This window comes from Notechis scutatus, chromosome 4 (assembly GCF_049901735.1).
Source record: "Notechis scutatus isolate UNSWTSFEM ecotype Mainland chromosome 4, rNotScu1.2, whole genome shotgun sequence".
NCBI lineage: Eukaryota > Metazoa > Chordata > Lepidosauria > Squamata > Elapidae > Notechis > Notechis scutatus.
Window position 1 is genome coordinate 139,216,903 of NC_142012.1, and position 16,434 is coordinate 139,233,336.

At 33.8% G+C, this 16,434-nt stretch overlaps 1 protein-coding gene and 1 long non-coding RNA gene across 2 annotated transcripts in view; one reads left to right on the plus strand and one right to left on the minus strand.

Annotated features, from left to right (window-relative positions):
- Nucleotides 1–16,434, minus strand: part of SLC9A9 (solute carrier family 9 member A9) — a 242,481-nt gene that overhangs the window by 70,328 nt on the left and 155,719 nt on the right. The window contains exon 13 of the mRNA XM_026664681.2: nt 4,027–4,075. Within this exon, the coding sequence (XP_026520466.1) occupies nt 4,027–4,075 (49 nt within the window). The remainder of the gene's footprint in view (nt 1–4,026; nt 4,076–16,434) is intronic.
- Nucleotides 46–15,201, plus strand: LOC148130940 (uncharacterized). Its single transcript, XR_015749484.1, has 3 exons — nt 46–146; nt 11,834–12,054; nt 15,125–15,201. It is a non-coding gene; the product is annotated as an uncharacterized LOC148130940 (long non-coding RNA).

The following is a 16,434-nucleotide window of genomic DNA, read 5'->3' on the forward strand; positions in this document are numbered from 1 at the left end:
TGAATGCTGACTAATATTTTGAATATCTTGAAATCTTGTTTCAGAGAAGCCTGAATTATTACTTTCCATAATTCTTTGGTTCAGATGTTATGTTAAACAAAAACTTGAGTGTGCTGAAGGACTGAAGGGAAGAAAAACAAGTATGTGTATGTATAAGATTTATTTATTCTTGATTATATCACACTAAATTATGATGATTTTCCAATCTGGTTAGTGAAATAAATTGCACTTATTGTAAAATACATCATTTCAACATGATAGTCTGTCACAAATGCTAATGGACAAGTGCACCTAAGTTCTATGATTTAATATGAATTGTGTTTGAAACAGGTGAGGGAAGGATTATGAATAGCTTCTCAATTCAAAGCAGTTAATTTCTATTGAGTAATAAAATCTTTTAGGTATTATTAAATTAACTTGCACTTTTCCTTGATAGTAATAGTAAATCTAGACCACGGGTGTCATGGTGGCCCGTGGGCTAGATGTATCATGCACACCCCAGCTCTGCAAAGGCAAAAAACTTTGTGTGACATGATATGATTGAGTTTGACACCCATGACCTAGACTGTTCTTTCAGAATTATTATACAAAAGCTCTTGTACAATAGAAATTTCTGAGCAGGAGTAGGCAATTTGTTGTTTTCTGAATGTTTTAGATTGAAACATAAATCCAAATTATAATGCAATGAATAATGGGATTGTGTTAAGGGATACAAAAATTGCCATCCAAAAGAGAATCAGATTGCCTATCTTTATCCTGAGAAAATGTGCCTTAAGAGGTTCACTAAATCATGTCAGCCAACCAAATAGCAGTACTCCCTGAATGCCACTTTGTTGAAGGAAATAGATAATTCTAGCCAATTCATACTAACAATATTGCAGAATAATACCTAATTATTTATAATAACTTTAGTAAGTGCTCTGACATGATTTAGTAACAAGATCCTTTTCACAAAACTTTGAGAATTTTATTTATAATTCACATTTCTAAAATGCCTGTACTTGTTGATAACTTCAAATTATTTCTGGAACAGAAGCAAATAATCAGAAATAAAAAAGGAAGGAAGAAAAGGAATCACAAATAGAAAAGTATAATGGTCATATTGCATTATAAAATATTCACTAAAACCCTTTAAAACCACTCAATAGGGAGGTGCATTTCTTCCTTGTCAAGAGCCTGAGATAAAATTAATTTTAAGGCACATTTAAGAGAAAGCAGGTTGAAGGCCAATTCAAATTTCCAGGCAATGCTATTCCTGAAGACAGAAATTATGACAGAGTAAATGGGACCTCCTAAAGTCTTATTGACTCTATCCAAACTTATGGAATGAGCAAATAAAACAGGATCTCTGGTCTTGGATATTAAGCAGTTGGTTATTAAAGACTGAATCCTTTTTGTAATGATCAGGGTTTATGGATGTCTTGATTGGAAGTCTACCTGTATAAGATGGCTACCTTTAGTTTACAGAGCAGTGGTTTTTACATGTATGATGTGTTGATTCTATTTTATCAACTTTAAAGTTGTTATGTTAATGATATATAAAGCATTCTATCCTCATTATTGATGCTGCTAAAGCAGTGCCAGAAGGTGGAATGAAAGCCACCGGTCTATTCAAAAATGCTATTTACTGTGTTTTATTTTCCCCACAATGATCTATGTCTAGTTTAATGAAAAGAAGGACTAGGGGTGACATGATAGCAGTGTTCCAATATCTAAGGGGCTGCCACAAAGAAGAGGGGGCAACTTATTCTCCAAAACACCTATTCAGGATGCAATACAAGATGTAATGGATGAAAACTTTAATCAAGGAGAGAACCAATCTAGAATTAAGGCCAAATTTCCTGAGTGAGAACAATAAATCAGTAGAAAGACTTGTCTTCAGAAGTTGTTGGTGCTCCAATACTGCAGATTTTTAAGAAGAAATTGGACAACCACCTGTCTGTAATGGTATAGACTCTCCTGCTTGGGCAGGGTGTTGGACTAGAAGTTCTCCAAGGTCCCTTCAAACTCTAGTATTCTATTCTATATTCTGATCGATGGCTGGCTGGAAAATTCTGGGAGTTAAAGTCTAAACACCATTATTTTTAAAAAGCTAGGTTATTTCTATCCTATTTTGGGAATCATAGTTCCAATATCCCATTAGGTTGTCTGGCTGAAAAAAGGTACTCTATTTTTGCTTTAAGGTTTGCTATGTAAACTCTCAATAAGGTTGTAATTTATTTTACTTATTATTGGTATTTAATATTCAATATGCTTTCCAGTTTGAAAGCTTTTATTTATTTATTTATTTTAAAAACAAGATAAGTTTTTAAGTTAAATAAATGAAGCTAAGTTAAATAAATGAAGCTTTCTAGAGAAGTTGAAATACAGTGAAGTGGCTGCATTTAATTACTACTGAACATTATTGATGATCTCATAATACTGCATTATGAAACTATTAATAAGTGGAAATAAATGAACTACTAATTCATGACAGGTTAAGTGATAAATGTACTGAGAAATGAAAATCTGGCTAGGCACAAAAAAGTTATACTCTGATGAATGTAAAGTAATTAGATTAGGTCATCGTATTCAAGAATAGTTGCACTTTAAAAAAAACTGTGATAATGCAATATTTGGAAACATTCACACAGTGAAAATAACCAAGACCATTTTGGAAATTTTAAAGCATGAGTATTAAAATGTAATCTGACAACTACTATTGGATTTCAGATTTTTTCATTCCTAATTATGACAATATTTGAATTTAACAAATTGGAACTATCACAAATATTCCCTTATGCTTTTAATGTATGAGCATAATTATTATTTCCAGAGTAGTACCCATAAAAGACACAAAGACTTCCTATAGTACTACTAGAGGAATAGCAATTGCTCCTTATTTTATCTTATTCCCTTTATTTGCACTCAGGCAATATTATCTCATAACAGAGAACATGAAACCTGTTTTCCCTATTCAGCCTTTTCTTTGAGGCCAACTCAACTGTTGGGAATAGAATGAAACAGCTGCATCAGGTTCTTGGGAGTAAAGATCCCCAGTGTAGAGTTGGCAGGGGAGAAATGTGTATGTTACAAATAAATATATATTCTTAACTTCAATGACATCAAATAATAGTATACAAAAAATGTGTTGGGATATCATAATTCAGGTTTTGCCTTTTTGTACTGGGATCATGATGCTGCCTGAAAATAAATAAGGGGTGTCTAATGAAGTTGCAACACATGTTTTGTTACTTGTCCCAAACCCAGATGCCTATGATATCCCTAAATCTATATCATTTGTGGGTTTGAATTTTTGATCTAAAAATGTACTGTGGCATCAGCTTTCATGGGCTTATTTCATTGATGCATATCATAAAAGAAAGAATGAAGGTAGGGATGGAGGGCTTATAAAGTGGACTCTAAAAAATGTATGTCTAGAGGTTGTTGGTTCGGTATTAACTACCAATCATGATGGAACTATGGATACTCTGAATACTTATTATAGTCTGGTTTTTGAATTGCAATATTTACTACTGTCTTCAATCTGGTATTTCCCAATATTTTGGGACTATAGTTTCCAGAGTTTTTAATCAGATTGGGGAAGGCTGCTAAAACCAGTCTTCAAGAAACAAGACTGGAAATAAGACATATTCAGAAGATTTACAAAGATTTACAAATGTGTAAGAAATGTAAGAAATTCCTCAAAATTTAGAATATGAATAATAAACATGTCTTTGATTACAAAGCACATAATTTTCCAAAATGCTTTTAGAAATTGAAATGAGGAACAGCTAATGATTTCTTTTATTAAAATATCAAAACTGAAATTATTCAGCATATGTCCATCAACAATAAAATAATTTATTTTACAATCTGGGTGACTATTGAATGCACAAAAGATATATGATTTCCTGATTTGAAGATCAGAATTGGAGATTTTCCTGAGCATCTTAGAAAATACATTGTAAACACATTTAAAGCATTCAGTTCTATACATATAATATAAATTCCTTTTCAAATATTTATATTTAAATTTTAACTTGCCTGAGTCGCAGTTTCTATCCTTTGATCCTCATCTGGATCAATTCCAACTCTATGAGGAAAAGAAAGGAATCAAAACTTAAATACAAGACAGGCAGAATTTTATTTATTTACTTTCAATGTAATATTTAATAATTTTCAATATTAAACATTATTTAATACATAAATAAAATAAGCAAACTGAATAACTGGATAGAAGCATTCCTGTCAAACAGACAACAAATGGTCAAAATTGGGAACGCCCTATCAAATCCAGTACCTGTCAATAGTGGTGTTCCCCAAGGCAGTGTTCTAGGACCAACTCTCTTCATAATCTACATAAACGACCTTTGTGATCATATCAAGAGCAATTGCGTTCTCTTCGCTGATGATGTAAAGCTGTTCAATACCACAGACAATACTACTACCCTTCAAAAAGATCTAGACTATGTATCTGAATGGTCTAACATATGGCAACTCCAAATCTCAACAAATAAATGCTCTGTCTTACATATTGGTAAAAAAAAATCAGAAAATAAAATACAAGCTGAATAGTCAAGATCTTGTTGATGACCCAAGCTCTGTAAAGGACCTGGGAATACTCACCTCTAATGATCTAAGTGCTAGAGCTCACTGCAACTACATAGCCAAAAAGGCATTAAGAGTTGTTAACCTAATCCTACGTTGCTTTTTCTCTGGTAATATCTCACTACTAACCAGAGCATACAAAACATTTGCTAGACCAATACTCGAATACAGTTCATCAGTCTGGAATCCTTATCACGTATGTGATATTAACACAATCGAGAAAGTCCAGAAGTATTTCACAAGAAGAGTTCTCCACTCTTCTACCCGTTATAGAATACCTTACGCCACCAGACTCGAAATTCTAAAACTAGAAAACCTCGAATTACGCCGTCTTCGGTCCGACTTAAGCATGGTATATAAAATCATACATTGCAATGTCCTACCTGTCAATGAATACTTCAGCTTTAACCATAACAACACAAGAGCACACAACAGATACAAACTCAAAGTAAACCGCACCAAACTTGATTGCAGGAAATACGACTTCAGCAATAGAGTGGTCAATGTCTGGAATACTCTACCCGACTCTGTAGTCTCTTCCCCAAACCCCAAAAACTTTAACCTTAGACTGTCTACTATTGACCTCACCCCTTTCCTAAGAGGTCTGTAGGGGGCGTGCATAAGCGCACCAACGTGCCTACCGTCCCTGTCCTATTGTTTCTCTTATTCTTTTATTTTTCTTATATGTACCCATTTCATATATTCACAACTATGTATACACTTGTACTTATTATCTTGTAAACAATTGACAAATCAAATAAATAAATAAATAAAAAATAAGTAAAATGTATGATATATTTTACTGGTCTATTCAGATAGATATTTTGTCATCGGTTTCTACATTAATATACTACTAGTAGTAGGGAAGTGCTTTTTGCAATGATATCTGGAAAGCAAGTTGTTCTATAACTTACTGACCATTCTCAGTTGCAGTTTTTTTCCTATTGAAATATAATTCCAATTTTATCACAATATGTTACAGTAAGAATGAGTGACTGGTTAAAGATATCTTGTTAAGTCTGAGCCAAAGTGACACAAGAAAGGATGCCTTCTTTTAATTGCCTTTCTTGACAGTGAAAACTTCAAAGATTAACTTTGAACTAATTAGAATCCTCTCTTATTAATCTTGACATTTTTTGTATGGATACCTACCTATTTGTGATGGCCAAGCCTTTCTCTCTATTTTATAAACTCCTGCCAAAGATAAATCTCAAGGCAACCTTGGATTAATCCTTATGTGCAATTTTCTTTATCCCCCAAGGATGAACTTTACGTTGAGACTGTATTGAAAGACTCCCTAGATAAGTTATTTTTAACTAACCTTTGATATGGTAATCTCAGAATCAGTCTTTCCAGCCTCAGTAACCTCAGGTGTCTGAGAATTTATTGTTCTTACATCAGCTATCTCTGATTCAAAAAGTTCACTACTCAGATTTCCATGAAAGCAAAGCCCAATTTATGTATCATTTACTCTATGCCCTGTGAATAAAGGAAACTAACCAATAAGGAGAAAAATATTTAGCTATTGTATGTGGGACCTGTCTCCTAAGCTATATGACAGGGTTAACAAGGTTACAGTATTTATACCTTTAGAGACAAGCATAACACAATGCATCTATTTAATTGGCTATGCGCAAGTAATTATCTTGTATGGAGATGCATTAAAAAGGTAAAAGTTTCCCCTGTCCTGTTGTGTCCAAGTTTTGACATTTTATGAAGTTATAAGATAAGATACAAAATACAAACGTAAATAGGAAAATAGCGGGGGGAAAGGAGTGGGGAAGAGAAGTGAGGAAGAATTGTGAAAAAGAAAAAGAAGCATTGACTTCTGACTCCCTCTGTTGCAGTAAAATATAAACCACAACTTTTTAGTTTTTTTATAGTAATATAAACTAGCCATTTCTGTAAGTCCAAGTGTGTCCGACTCTAGGGGGAAATGCTCATCTCTGTTTTGTAGCTGAAGGAGCCAGCATTGTCTGATACTTCTGTGGTTATTTGGCTAGCATGACTATATGCTGAGATGCATGGAACACTGTTACCTTCCTACTGAAGTGGTACCTATTTATTTACTCACATTTGCATGCATTTGAATTGCTAGTTTTGCAGTACAAGTATTCCCTAAATAGTCATTAAGAATCTGACTCATCATTATGAAAGTATGCTAAATTGTCATGACAGTCATACTGAAGTTATGACACTTGGTAAAATGAGGACCCAGATTGCCTATAAGCTACTTAAAGAGTACTGTAAAGCACTATGAAGCGGTATATAAATCTAAGTGCTATTGCTACATGACTTAATGTCTTGGAGATAATGGTGGAGGCTTTCATTTGGTACACTTTATTCCTATTGTATGTTATTTTTTGTTGTCAGGTACACTTTCAGATTTTTATTTCTCAAGATAACCATGAATTCTGGGTAATATTTAATTTTAGAGATTCATTTTCAAATCTATCTTCACATATAGAACCCCTCTGGGCCAGTCATCCTTTCTCACAATAAAGATTACTCAAGTATCCAGTTATTATTGTCTTTGATTGCTTATATTTATAGTTTTTTTACTAGTTGGTAGCTAATATAGCATTGTTGTTCTACATTGTTACCGTGATTTTGATTTATTTTCTCTGATGACAAATACATAGTTTATTCTGATTATGTTTGAATGATGAAACAAGGATGTGGCATGGGATCTTCTTTCATAGTATGATTTAAGAGTTCTCAGAGGGAACTGACTTTGATAATGATGTCAGGGCTGGAGAAAAAAAGGAAATCATTACTAAAATTTTGCAGTTGTGTATTGATTTTTTGAACAAAAAATTTAAAAGTTTGCAAATTTTTAAAAACACATAAGTGTCTAAAAGTGTGAAAACTATTGGCATAGTAAAACAAATTTCTCCTTTATATCTAACTGCTAAATATGCCTCAAGATTTATGAGATAGAATATTTTTTTAAAACAAGTTTTATTCAATTTTTCACATAAAAACAAAAAGCTCTTTTTAGTGGACAACATATTTCTGGATCATCACTTTTACATACAAATATGACAATAGTTATACATTCATATATGCATACTTTATTCTATTATTACCTTTTCCATTCCAAGCTTTCAGAAAAGAGAAAAACAAGCAAATTAATCCTAATCTCTTACATTAATCTCAATCCAAACATCCTTTCATTTCATTTCAATTATTTCAAATATAATCCTTTAATATTTATTTTAAGAATAAAAATAACAATATATGTTTGCTTAATAAAAAAGTTACCAATGTCTCTCCTTCCTTTTAATAGTCTGTATTAGCTTATTAATTTAAATAGTTCTTTTCATCATACATTCTTTCTATAAATTCTAGATTAATACAAGTTTTAACACAAGAGAAAAAGAAACAAGCATAGGTTTCCCCCCTTTTACTGCTTTGAGTGTGACACCTCAGTGGTTAAAATATACCTTTATTCCCTCATCTTAATTCCCAATAAACCTTTATTTTTAAGTAGTTACAATAATAATCATTACATCTTTTCATTTGGATTCCGCAATATATTTTCCCCCCATAATTTTATTTCTAATTTCAAAAAAGTAAAAGGGAAAAATTGACTATTTAATTCCTGGTCACTGATATTGACCTCATTTTTAAACATCTTCATATTCATTTCAATTATTACAATTTCTTCAGTAGACCTTAACTTTTGTTTTAAATATAAAAATAAAAATGTATATTCATCTAATAAGAGTTATCAGTATCTATCCCTCCTTTAATAATCTATATTACCCTATTTTCTAAGTATTTTTAATTGCAAATATATTCTTGTTACTCCTTGTCACCCTGCAGAATCCCCTTTTTAGTTCATCAGCCATTATCTCTATAAAAACAATTTCTTTTCATCATTTTACTATTTCCATGTTTCTTTATTTCCTGCACCTGTTTCTTACTGCCTCTCCTCCCCCTCTTTTTCCCATATCTTTTCTCAGTTTATATCCCTCTCTTTCTTGATATCTTCCTTTCCCCTTTTCTGCTGCACCTTTCTACCTCTCCTGATTACCTTCTTAAATCTCAATTTTTTAGCCTTCCTTCTTTCCCGTCGTCTTTGTAGTGTTCTTTGTGTTAATTGACTATTTAAGATGGCTTCTCCTTGAGCTGACTCCTCCTCCTCTGAAGTTCTTTCTTTTTGTTCTTCAATCGCCCTTTCCATTTCTTCTAACACAGAGCAAAGTGATTCGCCTCTTTCCTGTAGTAATTCTTTCATATTTTAAAGTTCCATTTTTAATTCCCGAAGAGATATCATCATTACACACTTTTGTATTTTATGATCGTTAAAGTCTGCAAAAAACACTTTTACTTTCCTTCTTTCTTCTTCAAGTTTTCTAAAATTCTCAATTGTTCGAACCAGGGTCTATACCAAAAACATCCATCAATCCCGCAGTCAGTCTTTCCTTGCTTCTTTCTTTGTTCTGGTTCAGCTTTCACTTTCTAAGATTTTTACTTTGTTTCAATATTTCTTTAACATTGTATCGACACAAGTTCATAAAGAAACAGGATGATTTCCCTTTTGTTTGAATTTAAGTTTTTGTCCAGAAGGTGGCACTCTCTACTATACAAAGTCTTCACCTTTTCCCCCTATTTTATCATTTAGGGTTTTTCGAACCTCAATATTCCAGAGCAATCCAGTCTCCAATTTGTAAATTTTATTATTATTATTTTTGACAATCTTAAGTCCAGCTTTATTTTATGCCTGTTTATTGCCAAAATATTGTAATCCAATTTAATTGAGTCTTTAGTTCTGGCTTCTTCCTTTCCTGGTTCGAAGCCCTGCTTAGCTGTCAAAATTATTTTCTTATTTTTTTCCTGTCTGTTTGTATTTTTGCCGCTCACTTTTTTTTCTTAAAAGTTCAATGTTACCTTAATCCCGGGGTACTTTTTGTTTGGTTGTTTTGCCCAATTGTCCCAGCTCAGATGTTATCCACGTCTTTTTTGTTCACTCCTGCACAAATCTTAGTCCAGTTGAGTCCTCCTCTTCGGGGTGGCCATTTTAAACCACGGCTTCAGTTGTCTTTGGGGGGAAAAAGACCAAGCCCAGAAGGGGAGATACGGCTCCCCTCAACCTGGCTGGTGGCTTCCCCTTACTCCACCACCCCTCCAAGGCAGCTTCAGCCCCTAATCGCAATGATCGGGGCTCTCCAAGGAAAGGGCACGGACCATAGCCGCGGACAATCGTGATCTATGTCTGTCAGCGAAGAGGGCTCAACCCAGAAGTCCAAGATAGAATTTTTTAAAGCATTTCTTAACACACATCATACTTTTCATAATTTAGTATAAATCAACATAAAAGGTATAATTTCTTCCAAATGCTTTAGAAGTAATTAATTCAAGTTTATAATTATGAGACATTCCCAGTAATAAATTTGAATTAAAAGTTATGGATTGACAGAAGATTGTGAGAAGTGATAAATGGAGAGTATGCCACACTCAGCAATTGGCAGGCCGAAAGCTGTCAATTTTTTGTCTGAAAATTATTGTTGTGCATTAAAATATGTTAAAATTAATCCTTGAATTATGCAGTGGCAAGAGAATAATATTTTTTATGGATTAACATAAAAAGTAATCATTTGAAGGTTGATTGCTGAATATGATAAGACTTTTATGTGATGAAAGCAAAGCATGTATAAAACTAAGAGGTATGCTTAGCAAATGGTTCAGCATAGACCAGGGAGTAACAATATGCAATTTCTCTCTCTGATTATTTGTAATAATAATAATAATATAAGAATGCTTGGGGATGTAAATATAATAGGTGGATACAGATTATGCTGTTATTGGCCTAGAAACAAATTATTTGATGCCAATATTAGATAGACTAAGATGCAATGAGGAATATGAATCCTAAAATATATGCACCAAAGACCAAAATGTTTGATAGCAAAATGGGGAAAACAAGTTACACAAATGGAGAAGCAAATATATAAACTTGTGTATCTGTAAATTATTTATTAAGGAAATGGAAAATGAATGGAAAAATTTTAGAATGTGGAAATGCTAATATAAAAGTAACAATTATTATGTGATTTCTTGAGAGAAATATGACATAAAATTAAGTTGGATTCATTATGCAAATGATATAAATTGAAACAAATGATCTGTTTCATGTCTTTTGCACAACTACATCATTTCAAAGACACAAACATGCTGGGTGAGTATTCTCCAGTTAAACATTTAAGCCTTCCAAGGTTGGTAAAATGAGGACCCAGATTGTTGAAGACAATATGCTGACTCTGTAAATTGCTTAGACAGAGCTATAAAGTACTGTGAAGCAGTATATAAGTCTAAGTGCTATTACTATTGCTATTTTCCAGTATGTCTTTTGTGGCCTGCCCCTGGCATAATTTCCCATTCTTGAATTAAATCACAAGGGGAAGACTTAATATGATCACTTGTCTCATTGGCATTCTCAGACTGAGAAAAGCCAGGGATGTTTCAGATGGATGGAAAGATATTCACAGAAAAAAATGCCCAAACTCACAAAGAGTAATATTCTTTGCCAACAAACAATAAGCTAAGAAATAGTAATATACATTTGAAAGACATTCTCATCTACTCTGAGAATAAAGTCGAAAAACAGAGCATCCTTTTTTCTTTAGAACCTGCAGGATGGATTTTTGGCACAGCAGTTATTAGAAATAAGGCAATCACTTAACATTAAAAATAATAAAATCAACCCTATTTGATTGATTTTATAATGTATAAATAATTGATGGACTGGAAATATCATGGGATTTGAAATCTAAACGATATTTCTAGAGGGCATTAAGTTCAGGACTAAGTGTACCTGCATTAAATGTTGGAGATCTTTTGATCATTGACAGATGGACGGGTTGTTAGAAGATGTTTTACCTTTAGTGCTTAGAGGAAACGTCTTTGGGGTAGCAATTATATATAAATCAATAAGTAATTGAATTCTATTTTTAAATTTTTATAGAAGAAGGAACCTATCTTGATTAGTAGAAAGACAAAATCAAAATGGCTAAGAGTTTTTTTTAAAAAAAAAATAGAATCAAAATGGCTAAGAGTTTTTTTTAAAAAAATAGAAGCTGTGAATAAAATGAGAAAAACAATCAGTTGTATTTCACAACTGTCACACTGAGAGGTAATTCTCTCTTCAGCAGGTAAATTTCTTTCTCTCCCTCTGTTCCTTTGCCTTTGGCTGTGTGTGTGTTTTTTTTTAAATGTCTAGTCTTCCACTGTTTTGCAGAAAGCAGCAGCGGCATCCACAGAAAACAATGCCAAAATGACATGCCTTGATGTTGTCATGCAAATTCCACTGAAGGGGCCTGCATCCTGGTGTCTATTGCAAGTATGAGAAGAGCTGAAGAAGCAAAACATCTTCAAAGAAAAACCAGAAAGTCCAGTTGCCTCTTGAAAAAGCACCTTTCGGCAAACATGACCTGGATGACTGAGACTCTCCATAGATATGTAACTAATGACATTTGTGTGATGGTGTTGTGCACATTCCATCATTTGCCCTCTTGACAGACACTCTCTCTCTCCGGACACTCATGAAAAGCAGTAGCATAATTTTCTTGAAAATATACAGGTGAAACTTGAAAAATTAGAATAACGTGCAAAAGTTCATTTATTTCAGTAATGCAACTTAAAAGGTGAAACTAATATATGAGATAGACTCATTACATGCAAAGCAAGATAGTTCAAGCTGTGATTTGTCATAATTGCGATAATGATGGCTTACAGCTCATGAAAACCCCAAATCCACAATCTCAGAAAATTAGAATATTACATGCAATCAATAAAACAAGGATTGTACATAGAACAATATCGGACCTCTGAAAAGTATAAGCATACATATGTACTCAGTATTTGGTTTGGGGCCCTTTTGCAGCAATCACTGCCTCAATGCGGCATGACATGGAAGCTATCAGCCTGTGGCACTGCTGAGGTGTTATGGAAGACCAGGATGCTTCAATAGTGGCCTTCAGCTCTTCTGCATTGTTTGGTCTCATGTCTCTCATCTTTCTCTTGGCAATGCCCCATAGATTCTCTATGGGGTTCAGGTCAGGCGAGTTTGCTGGCCAATCAAGCACAGTAATCCCACGGTCATTGAACCAGGTTTTGGTGCTTTTGGCAGTATGGGCAGGTGCCAAGTCCTGCTGGAAAATGAAGTCAGCATCCCTATAAAGCTCATCTGAGGAAGGAAGCATGAAGTGCTCCAAAGTTTCCTGGTAGACGGCTGTGTTGACCCTGGATTTAATGAAGCACAGTGGACCAACACCAGCAGATGACATGGCTCCCCAAATCAACACCGACTGTGGAAACTTCACACTGGATTTCAAGCATCTTGCAGTGTGTGCCTCTCCATTCTTCCACCAGACTTTGGATCCTTGGTTTCCAAATGAGATGCAAAAGTTGCTGTCATCAGAAAAGAGGACTTTGGATCACTGAGCAACAGACCAGTTCTGTTTTTCTTTAGCTCAGGTAAGACGCTTCTGATGTTGTTTGTTGTTCAGGAGCGGCTTGACAAGAGGAATATGACATTTGAAGCCCATGTCCAGGATCCGTCTCTGTGTGGTGGCTCTTGATGCACTGACTGCCTCAGTCCACTCCTTGTGAAAGTCCCCAACACTTTTGAATGGCCTTTTCCTGACAATCCTCTCCAGGCTGCGGTCATCCCTGCTGCTTGTGCACCTTTTTCTTCCACACTTTTCCCTTCCACATAACTTTCTATTAATGTGCTTTGATACAGCACTTTGGGAACATCCAACTTCTTTTGCAATTACCTTTTGAGGCTTTCCCTCCTTATGGAGGGTGCCAATGATGGTTTTCTGCACAACTGTCAGGCCAGCAGTCTTTTCCATAATTGTGATTCCTAATGAACCATACTGAGAGACCATTTAGAGGCCCAGGAACCCTTTTCAGGTGTTATGGTTTAATTAGCTGATTAGAGGGGGACACTTTGAGCCTAGAATATTTCACCTTTTCACAATATTCTAATTTTCTGAGATTGTGGATTTGGGATTTTCATGAGCTGTAAGCCATAATCATCTCAATTATGACACATCAGGGCTTGAACTATCTTGCTTTGCATGTAATGAGTCTATCTCATATATTAGTTTCACCTTTTAAGTTGCATTACTGAAATAAATGAACTTTTGCATGATATTCTAATTTTTCGAGTTTCACCTGTATGTTTTAGAGACAAACCAGGCCAAGAAAAGTGCATGACTGCAGTCACCAAGACTTCAGCTTGATTTAAGGGAGCATTAAATTGTATTCAGTATTCTACATTGGCATTTTCTGCTTTTATTCTTGTAGATATTTTTAACAATATCTAATTTAAAAGAGAAAGAAGCAATCTTCTACCAATTAGCTTGCATCAAAGCATATCAACTGGATATCTCAGACTCTAAACACCTTTCCTCTTATCCACAGCTCTGACTGTTTATCATTAATTTGCCAAAACTCGGAAGTAAACCCAAATAAAAAACAAAATAGTTCAGAAGTCATATCAGTGTCTCATATGCTAAGAGTCCTAATTAGCAACCTTAAATGGCTAAGAGAATATGATAATATAGTCCAGGGTATATACAGCATATTTCAAACTTTTGTTTACAAATTCAAAGCAGGAAAACAAGGAGTACTTTTCTATATATGAAAGGTAGGAATATGCTATACTTGCAATATCAATAACCTACCAAAATAAACTAAAAAATCTAGAGAAGCTTCTTGTGGACTCAGATGCAAATTGGAAATAACCAGGTCAGAAGTTCTCAGGCAGGAGTATTGAACAATACCTGCACAGTTAGAAATGGCAAGGTCTTCCTCCCTCCCTCCTCTGAGTTCAAAATTGTGCTAGCAGAAAAATTATGCAGAACGAAATTAGAAACATTTAAAACTAAGCATTTGAACTCTGATCCTCACACAAAAAATAATAAATGAGTATAATTCAATAAAATGATAGAAAATTAAATTTTAGGAAGCTTGTAGAACTGCTTAGGAGTTGAGTTTCAATTACTATAAAAGGCTAGACAGGAATAGTAAAACTTCATCACAAAACCAAAATGAAACTTCTTCATTTAAAGCGGAAGGGATCCCAAAGGCTTCCAAACAATGACAAGTATGCTAATAGTTTCTGAATTCTGAATCACCCTAATATAATCTAAGAAACATATCCTGATATTAAAGGACAAATTATGTTCCCAGCCAAATATCTCTATATATTACTCAGTGGAATGCCTGTCTGAGTTGATAGTAGAAACATCATTCTTTGTTACGCAATAACAAAGTAACAAATAAAGACTGCCTATTTTTATTTCCTTCAAGATCAGTATTTTTTTAAAAAAAATAAATTTTATTTCCAAAGTTAAAATAAAACTTCAACAAAAGAAAGGAAAACAAAACAAAACTAAAAAAATAAAAAACATCCATACACATAAATTGCTTATCCTCTCTCTACTATATAAAAAAAATTAACAACAAAACTGAACTTCAAAGCCTCTGTTAACAATCTATTATTGTATTTCACATGCAGAAAGTCCATAAATCTGGGAAGTGTTCTGTCAAAGAACCCGTTTTGACTGCAAAATCAGCTATGTGCTGCCAGGAGAAAAAAATCCCCCCCCCCCTGCTCAATGCACCATTTTGGGGAGGACTCTGCTTTTAGACTAGTTTTTTAATAGAAGAAAAAGATGCCTGAAATGATTGATTGACTGCAGATGTACAATGCAATCCTGTAAGTATATATAGGAAACCTCCCAGATAAAGTTATGGTAGTTGCAATTCCAGAAAGCTCATAAAGCACCAGATGATAGGCTATAAGTCTGCATGGGTTGCATATATATCAGTGTATTTACTGTACATACTAAAATACATGTGTGTATGGTTAGGTAAGCATGTATATTTACATAAACAGTCTCTCTCATATACACATGCAAAGTTTGTCTTTACAAATAGATTAAATAAACCTCATTCCATCAAAAAGTCATTGGATAGAGTGGAAGGAAGAGAATCATGCTGGGAATAAATTCACTGGAGATAGAAGTGAAAATTGTATTCCTTCCCAGTGATCCTGCCTACCCCAGAATGTTATCTTCATTTTTTAAAATTAAAAAATCATGCTGTTTTTAGATCTTTTTCCAGTTTTAAGCAAAATACACAGTCAACTTATTAGACACAGTACAACACAGAAGTAAACATACAGACAATCCTAAAAACAGAATTGTTTGTTTAAAAGATTCATATTTTGATTCAACAGATTTACTCTAGGGTTGAAAACATACTAACCAAATCTTTTCCCCCTTCAATATAATTTAATAAGTGGTGTTTTTTTAATCTTTTCATCACTATGGGCACTTTGGCCAATTTTTTAGCAAGGATGAAATATACTGACATGGTAATCTAATCTAAGAAAATGTTTTCAAAATTCTGTCCTCAAAATGTAAAGTCATTTATACCTAATAAAGGCCCTTTTCTTATTTTCTGTTGTCCAAGTGGCATTGCTGTTGATCTTGAAAATGTTAACATTATGGGACAAGGAACTAGTAATGATGGTGTCAACAGTATGAAACACTAGCAGCACCCTTTGCTTTGTCTGTGGTCTTTACAACTGCTACAACAACTACAGTTGTGCAATTGTGCTCATAAATTTATACCCCAGCAAAATTTATGATTTCTTGACCATTTTTCAGAGAATATGAATGATAACACAAAATTTTTCTTTCACTCATGGTTGGTGGTTGGCTGAAGCCATTTATTATCAATCAACTATGTTTACTCTATTTAAATCATAATGACAACAGAAACTACCCAAATGACCCTGATCAAAAGTTTACCCCAGTTCTT